The 9,242-nt window shown below is 47.7% G+C and overlaps 1 protein-coding gene across 1 annotated transcript; it reads left to right on the top strand.

The window, feature by feature from the left end:
* Positions 1 to 859: 859 nt before the first annotated feature.
* Positions 860 to 7,169, top strand: LOC122372908. Its single transcript, XM_043350586.1, has 8 exons — positions 860 to 1,539; positions 3,750 to 4,115; positions 4,588 to 4,717; positions 5,301 to 5,473; positions 5,721 to 5,774; positions 6,200 to 6,235; positions 6,531 to 6,615; positions 6,810 to 7,169. The coding sequence occupies exons 1-8, from the start codon at positions 1,476 to 1,478 to the stop codon at positions 6,811 to 6,813; spliced, it is 912 nt and encodes a 303-aa protein (XP_043206521.1). The 5' UTR covers positions 860 to 1,475; the 3' UTR covers positions 6,814 to 7,169.
* Positions 7,170 to 9,242: the final 2,073 nt, after the last annotated feature.

Here is a 9,242-nt window from a genome sequence, read left to right as displayed (position 1 = left end):
TAGAGGAAAGTGAAACGAGAAATGGAATAAAGAAAATCCTGGAAATGCTCACGGCTATCGACATGCTAACGATAAATTTTACTCTCATGGATATCCAGCATCTAGCGTAAAATTAGCAAACAACGAGGTAAACTCCAAGGAAAAGCGCACAGTGCAACCTAGATTCATCCAAGCAAAGTTCAATAAGCATATCACCGATTAAATATTTTCTAGAACAACACCAGCTGACGTTTGCATCAGCGCACAATGACTCAGACTTTCCTTAGCTGTTCACTATAGCTTGGTGTACTACATATGCGTCCACATTGCAGGCGGCCTACATTTGGGCGTTGGAAGCCTTTTACAGCACAGTCAAGGCGGTACGAGACCCACCAACAGAATGCCGGCCAGGCTATGGGGAGGCGACAGCTCACACAGTGAGCAGAACTGTAACATCGATTAAGCCGGGGTGACGGCCACAGGTTACGCTGTGATTAGCCCGGATCACAGTCAGATACTTTTATTCAAATAATTTTACGGAGGGGAACCGTCAAAAGACGGCGAGCCTAACTTTTTAATGACGATATGCTGAACACTAGCAGCACGAAGCAAGCATGGATTAGGAGTATTATCTCATCCATGGCTTAAGGAATGCTTACAACTAACGGGCGTATTCAAATTTTGAAATCAAGTGACAATACAGTTTATGTTGGCATGCAATTCCGACTTGAATTCCGACGACCTTGGATTTTGTCTGTTTACGGAGTAGCCTGTTGGTTCCAGGCAAGGCTATGAATATTTAAGTGGCGGCATCAAATGTGCATATCTCCATGGAATGTGAGTAAGTAGCGCAATTTCAATTAATTTTACGAGGTCATCTGATCTTGAACAGCCAGACCACCCCTCAGAAGTGAGCATCATCCAAAGCAGTTTATATCGAAACCGTTCATCATTCCCTACCAATACTGACGTGCCTCTAATAAACCCGTACAAAAACGATCCCCTCGTCAGTTTTTGTCACAATAAAAGAGCCGATGTCATGCTCGGAAGCTTTTTGCGGCATTACTCTGAAATACGTTTTCAAACAGCCAGCCATAAAGCTAGGCAGTGTCGAGTGCTTCTGCCTACTCTAACCGATGCGCGGGGGTTCAAAGACAGCGAAACTCATTGCTCTAAATTAACGGCGCCAAATTAACTTTATAGCTTCCTCCGTGGACGGTGCGGCGGAGGCGGCATACCCGAATAATTTTACGGCCCTCTCGGTCACCGCGCGGTGAGCTGGTTACCCGAGCGGCCGATAGATGTCACTCTCGGCGCGTCACTGTCGGCCCTCGCGTGTTCCCCATGTGCCGTGTTCAGTAGCGCCGCGTGGCTGACGAGGGAGGTCTGTGACGCTCGCGCCGGTGACAAGCACCTATCGGAGAGGAGCTGGGACATTTGTGGACCGCTTGGGATGCGAGTGAGAAGAGAAGATTAGAGGAAATCGGCACCAGAAGATGGGTCGGACGGCGGACTGGTGGCATCTGTGCCTGGTGGCTGCCTGCACTGTGTTTTTATCAGGTGAGGTTCAGTACTGTTTCAGTGATTTGTCAGTGTTCTGTGTTGGCCAAACAGTGGTCCGCTTTTCACTCATAGATGGATTGCAAAGTCAGTGCATCGTTGACAGTATTCAACATGACACGATGGTTTCCTCATGTAGGAAACCATTCCATAAACGGAAATTTTGAGTTGCTACCATCCACCCCCCCCCACGCCCCTGAGATTCGTCTCCTTTTAATGTTGAAAAGAATATGAATGTCAATGTAATGTGTTTACCTTGTTGATTTTGCATGATATTGCACCATCTTCTCTCTTCTTATCCGCCCATGGCACCATCAATCGGCTATTCAATATCAGCTTATCGTCTTAGATTCAAAGTCTGATATTTATTCCAAGTAGCCCACATAAACCAGGCTAATGCTAGCAGTAATTGGACATTGGTGTAATAATTCAAATCAACGACCGCGCCGTAGGTCTGTTTCTAATTGATCGCGTGCTCATGACCGAATCAATATGGGTTTGTTCTGCAGTTTGTGTTTGCCCAGGGTAAATAATGCTCTGCTTTACTGCATGTAATGGTGGCAAAATATGGGTGGAACAAATTGTTCTCGCACTAAGGAACCTCAGTCTCGACACTTTGGCATTTACACAACGGTAGAATCACATGCAAACGCTAAGTTAGTTTTCTAGCTCGCCAAGAATAGCGCTGCATGCTGCTCTACCACCGGCGCCCCAGGGGTGATTCGGCGGCATGTTGGCCTCACCCCACGTCTCCGCTCCGAACCGACAACCCCACGTCTCCGCCCGAACCGACAGCCCGATCCGACCCGTCCAGATAGCAATCAGCCCGGCTCAGCCGGCGCTGCGCAGCTGGCGGTGGATCCCCCGGCGCTCCTCGCAGCTCGGGCACTAATTGTTTTCCCCTGATCTCTGTGAGCGGTGACCCTGCCATCATTAGCCCTCAAAGGTGTCCAATACGGCTGACTGCCGCTCACGAGCGCGTCCGAGCGACTCCGCGGTGACGCTGAGAGCTAAAGGTCGTCCGGTGAGCGGCGGTCGGAGAAAAACCGCCGCGGTGTTGGTGTGTTGTGATGAGCTGCAGTCTCCGGGGAGGAGGAGCCCGGCGCTGCAGTCACGACTCAATCAGACACGCGCGTGACGACGATTTAACGCCGGTGTTGACCGGAGAAGCGCACGGTATTGACCACGAGGATAGAGTTCAGAGTCGGGAGGCGTTTAGAGAGATATATCCTGGTCGTGACCACAAGGGCCCGTCGTGGAATGAAGGGTTTTCTGCGCGGCCAGATGAGCCGCACTCAAGGGACGCTGGCTGGGTAATCAGCCCCTATCGCGGTGATGACGGCAGGCAATTTCCCGTCATGTGTCATCGGCGCAGCGGCGCCGGCACAAAGGGGTCCTCGTGAGTGTCACGACCGCGCGCGCTGTGCCGAGCCGACTGTGCGGAGGGAGCTCCCGGCGCCCAACGAGCCTCGTAACGATCACAGACGCAGGACAATGACGAGCAAAAATGGTAACGAGTCGGTTCATCTTCCGCGGCTTTTAAGAGGCAGGCTCTTAAGTGTGCAACAAAAAAGTTACAAAAAGGTGGCCTGGTAGTTGTTACGGTATTCTTTTACGTTCGAGGGTGTCTTTTATAAAGAAACGCAAGAGACCTTGCTCTATTTTCCGCCCAAACAGCCAGCTTATATGAACATAAATATTCAAGTAGGCTTGCAGCATATATATTTTAAATAGTGAATAAAAAGTCGGATTTTTCCTTTGTGTTGATATACGCACTTGTTAGTAGAATGTCATATTGATGAACTAAAGCCATTTCATCGAGTATGTCCTTAGTACAAGTGGATTCTGTTTCAAGAAAAGTACTTGGTCACGACGCCATGGCACGCTGGCAAACTTATTGCAGGATTAATTTTAGTGCGCACTTCCACAAAGCTCGAATTATTTTTGGCACTGGAAGGAGCGACGATGGCGGTCAATCCCAATTCCCTCCGATCACTGTCAATTAAAGCCGAGAAAAGATGCTATCTTTCAAACAGACCGAAACGGCTCCTTGCAACAATGATCACCGCTCTCTGTTGAATATATCGCACGTGCTAAAATTAATCATATCTAACCTTGAGCGTCGATGAACGCAGTTCCCGTTACTATGCTGCTGCAGGGCAAGACGTATTGAACAGGTCTGCTGGGCACTGACCTACAATACTTTGCAGGTGGTCAGGCACTGCGCATCATCGACCTCGCGGTGCCAACCGCGTTACTCAACGGCTCCATGGACAGTATCGTCCTCGACTGCCTGTACTCTCTGGACAACAGCTCTGCCGCCGGCCTGGTGGTCAAATGGTACCACAACCGCAGCCCGGCGCCCGTCTACCAGTGGATCCCCGGCTACCCGCCGCAGGCGTTCGGCATCCTCCGGGGTCGGGTCAACCTGGGTCACGTGATCAGCAATGACCCGCAGATGCGTCACCGTGCCATCCAACTGGTGCACCCTCGTCCGGAGCTGAGCGGCGAGTTCACGTGCAAGGTGTCCACCTGGTCGGGCGTCGACACGGCCACCAAGAGGATGGTCATCTATTGTAAGTGAATTTAAGTTGCAGAGTTGTGTTCAGCTAGACTTTAAAGTATTTCCACATATTTTAAAGTTTTCAAAACACGTAATTTTTATTTTAGTTTATTTATAGTTACCGATTTGAATCCATAAGGGGTTAATACATTCTGATCTTTTTTTTTTAGGTAATCGATGGAACTTGTCTTTTGACGGGTGGTGTAACACTCAGTCAAAGCAAGCAAGCACCTTTTATTGTTAAACCGATGTTCGGTGGATGCTTTTGAATTGATGTCTTTCCGATGCATCTGTAATCTGCAGAAATATGTCGGCCTTGAAATGAATTAAGTACAGATAAAAACAACCTGATCAAATACCACAGCTCTTGTACTTATTTCAAGACAGTGTACCAACATTTGACACTGTGCTGTAAGCTGTTCCAGGAATCTGACACTCTTACAAAGCCCCTCATACCAAACATGTTCTCTCGCTTGTCCTTTCAGCTCCCGTCAAGTCGATGTCTCTGTCGAGCAGCGAGCCGCACCACCACCACATGAGTGTGACGTGCAAGGCCGAGGGCATGTATCCGGAGCCGGAGGTCAGCCTGCTCGTCCAGAGGTCGCGCTTCAAACGGTGAGCGCTCTGCAGTGACGGGAGGCGCGCGGTGTAACGGGGCTCGCAGAAAGGTCTCCACTGTCCACCTACCAGACACATTAATTGCACACAGAAAACTGCATCGCCTTGTTATAAACATGACAATCTATGGTCGAGAGAGACTTATGTTGATGATGGGAATTGGTCGGCATATTTAGGTGCAAAGTTGTCGTGCCTGACTCCCCCCTGGGGCCAAATCCAATGCCGTATAGTCGGGGCTGAATGAATCCATTGCCCATAGACGGACTTGACGTCTTAGTCCATCAGCTACCGATGATCATGGGCATAAATCCAGCGATCTCACAGAGGTCTGCGTAGCGTGATGCGCCTATCCCTATTAATTTACCGGCACATTACATATGCAGCCGATTATCTTCAATCACTGATCTTATCTTAGTCTCTACCAGCATCATCACCATAGCTTATACTCCACTTAGATCCACCGACTGTGACGTCAGAGGTCGTCCGCGCGTGTAACCTCCCCACGACACACCCGCCTGCCGCGCCCTGTCCGACTGTCAGCCTGTCCACCGTTCGTTACTGTGGATTACCCCACCCCCAGGGAGCGGATCCGAGGCCTGCAGGTGACCAAGACGCTGGTGGACGGCGCCTACAGTGTGCGCGTGACCAAAAAACTGGACGACAGGGAAGTGCCCGAACAGTGTCTGATCCACTGCGAGATCTCGCTGCCGCACACCGGCTACTCGGTCACGGAGAAGATACCGCACATCAGAGGTAAGTGAGCGCAGAGACTCAAGGCTGCATATAGAGTGCGGAGACTACACGACAGGGGCGGAGTATCTGTAAATAGGTATAAGTCATCACTGCAACCAGAATCGGGCTCAGATGTAACTCTCAGTTCATCGGACTTTTCTTTTTTCGAACGCCAATGTCTGCAGTTTTATTGATATTTTCGATAGCCGAAACTCATCGTGTTATCCGGCATTACCATGGTGTGAAAGTCGCCTTTCTGTGTTTTCAGGTTCAGCATCTCACTCAAGCTCTCCAATGTTGGGACGTAAAGAGAAATACACGAGTAAGTTCCACATAGAAATGCATGCTGCTTTTGATCGCATATAATGCATAATTTTCTTGCATCACCAACTCCTTCTCCATTTGTAGGTGAAGTACTAATTTATGCAGTTGCTGAATAAAATTGTCCTTCTGCCCTTTTTAACATATTCGAACAATTGCATCCAAAGGAATATGCAGAAGATAACTACTATGATTACCGCCTGCCGGCATTTATCAGTTCTGACACTGCACATTTAGCGACCGCCGTGGACTTTCCCCACTCCTAACACACCCACTGTGCAGCTCCACCCAATAACTGCCCAGGCGGTATGCTCCTCTTCAGGGAGGCCAATATTAGGGCACTTATTCACCCCTGTGATCAATATAACCGGCGATCTTGCACACAATTACGGCCAGCGTAATAACAGCGGCACACCCCTGTTGCAGGTTACTCATGGAGAGAGATGAACAGCTTGGCATCAGGTAAGTTGCACGCACTCATGGTAAAATCGAAATAACTACAATCATAACAAAGACAAGTATCATGTTATGGCAAAAGCCTATTATTCAAATGTACATACAGCCAGGTTCATCACATGTAATGCATAGGGATAAGACACGAATGAGTAGCTCAGCTCGTATTTAAACAGCCTTTTATATACCACTTAGATCAAATGACTTAGCAAGATTAAACCACAGTTGCCCGCGAACTCTAACGTGAGATGATAGACATTCATTGACCAAAATGGGTGTGTAACTGCAGTTTTCCTGTGTTTAGGTGTTCCATCCGTGGCCGCAAACCGTGCAGTTCTGGCATGGACTTCAGCAGCCAGTCTTCTGATGCGTCTCTTCTTGGAGCTAAGGTGAGAAAAGTGTCCCCAATTAGAACGTGTATTGCGCACATTCGACAATCGGAATATCATATATTCTCCATATCGAAAATCAGATATTACTATAGCCAAATCAGGTGTTTTCTGTACACCGGAAACGTTTACGGAGGGACTGTTTATTGTTTAAACGAACCGTAAAAGCATCATAACAAAGTCTTTATTTCCAGGTGATACGTCCACAAATCTCCGTACGAGGACCAAGAGACCTGGCTCGGCTACAGTGCCCGCGCCTTCGCACACTAGTCATTCTGTTGTTCAACAGTTCCACTGTGATTCTCGCGTACCAGGGATAGATGTCAGCTAATCGCCCCTGGTTGTAAGCTGCTATCTATGCTGCTTGCTACGTTTACTGTTCCTCGATGTGTGAGATATGAGATGGACATGCGTGAGACAATGTATGTTATTGTTATTTTAGCTGATGAAGCCTGATCCGGTAGGGATGAGGTTTGGTCCTTATGTGGTTTGAGAATGTATATCATATCATTGATTCTGTATAGCGTGTCATAATATAAGACATTTTGTTTTTACTCTACCTATGTGGACTGAACGGTCAGAGCAAAGTGATTAAGTCCCAAAGCACCACATAACCAGGGCCTCGGCCTGTCGGGAGCAAAATTAAAAAAAAAAAAATAATGAACAGCAGCAAACACATCACTGAGTTTATACAAACACGAAATTAAACAGATAAATACGCTGGCAGAACAGGCCTGTTTATCGTCACATAATTGAGGTTGTATTCAAGGAAATGCAGAATGTCGATAAGGCGTTTAGTGCTCCCATACCGGTTCGTCACACGATATCACTCTTGTTAACCAGCAGTTGCACGTGTGGGAACATTTGGTGCAGCGCAATCGAACGATGTTATTTATTGCCGTAATAAAAGCAGTTCTGAACGAGTGTAATTGCCACCCACTGTCAGCGAATACAAGGGACGAAAATCGAATCAGGTTTGCTCCAAGCATCCACTCATTCTAGCGGCAATTAAGGCACGAAGCACAATAAAGCAATTACGGCGCTGTCAAATAACTCGCATGCGCAATGAATCATGGTTCGTCTATTGCTCCGCTCAGGAAAACTAATATTAATTTAATTCTAGATCGTTCTAGGAACTCCCTTAAGAGTCAATTTAAGTGCAATAGACGTCACAGTTCACACCATCACATCCCACAGTCATAATTTATGGATCGCTATTTGCATTTAACACATATGATGAAATCGCTTCGTGTCAGAGCCGTTGACGCATGGCCCAATCGATTCCCAATAGATTTATCCGTTTCATTTGACACAACTATCAAAAGTTTTGAAAAGAAGCTCAGAAGTTTAGGCGTTCGTCTACATAGCAACAGTTGACCAGCGCTGATTCCTTGCATTTCTTGCCAGCAATATATCACAACGGCCGTGGTGAGCGCCCTAAATCATCCCCATTCTGCGCGGTGATTTGGGGTGGTGGCTCCACTAGATATATGATGGGAATCCTTTGATTGTGGTAACTCATATACGACCGCTCAAAGGGTTTTCTACGAGTGATACGGATGCGACACCAGAGATGTGGTCCACGTCCAATTAGTTACAAAGGATGCGGGAATAAATGGCCTGATGCTGAGGCCGTGAGGAAATGAAGGTGACTTTCAATTCTCCTCATTTGACCTGCAGAGAGATCATCGTCAACGACTGCTTAGTGATAAACAAGCAATCCCATCAACGATCATTTCAGGATATGAAATCACAAAAGAAAGAGTACAATTGCGCTTCCACTATGCATCTACAGAAAGGTTGAGCTGTATAGTTTCCAAGGGAAGTTGATGTGTAACTCGAAACAACTTAAGTCGTTAGTCAATACGAGCACATTGGTTAGTCCCAGCTAGTACATTTCTACAATTGAGCAGGGTGAACACCACTGCGAATCCCCATTTCCCCAACCACCAGCCACCCCACTACCCTGCGTCTCATTATGGGCCGTTCCGAGGCAGCTGCTGGGTCTAATTACGCGACCGTTGGTGCACCGTTCGCTGTCGCTCCCCGCACCTACCCTAATTCCCCCTCAACTCCGTGACTTGGCACTGGGCAGACTCGGCAGCACGGCAGTTACGGTCTTAGTCACATTTATCGTGGCCTCGTCTGTCTCTGAGAATGGACCACATCGAGGCACCCTCAACCTCGTGAGCTGGCATACTTAGCGTGGCTGTGATTTATTGCGGCTTCTGGGGAAATATTGTGTGCAAAGTGCAAATATGACAGGGGTAATTGTGGTAAAGGTGTTGCAGATTTTCTCAGGAAGGAGCGAAAGCAGAACCAAAACACTCAAGAGCAGAACCAAAACACTCTGAATTGGCATTTGCATTTTGAATTTGACTTTGCATTTTAACACCGCCAATTAAGTGATTTAACTCTTTTTTCGCTTCATAATTGTCAATGTTATACTAGAAATCATTGTCCATGTTATAATAACACCACTGTAGGCCACTTTCATGACACAATCAGTATAGGAATTGACTCAGTAACCACCTTCGCACTTCCTCCACTTCACTACCAACACCCTCCAAACCGCCCTTTAAACCCACACCCTTGCAGCCACTCCTCCCACCTACCCGGGTGCCGTC

This window comes from Amphibalanus amphitrite, unplaced genomic scaffold (genome assembly GCF_019059575.1).
Source record: "Amphibalanus amphitrite isolate SeventyFive unplaced genomic scaffold, NRLGWU_Aamphi_draft 001417F_arrow, whole genome shotgun sequence".
Taxonomy (NCBI): domain Eukaryota; kingdom Metazoa; phylum Arthropoda; class Thecostraca; order Balanomorpha; family Balanidae; genus Amphibalanus; species Amphibalanus amphitrite.
This window is presented reverse-complemented; position numbering and strand designations above follow the sequence as displayed.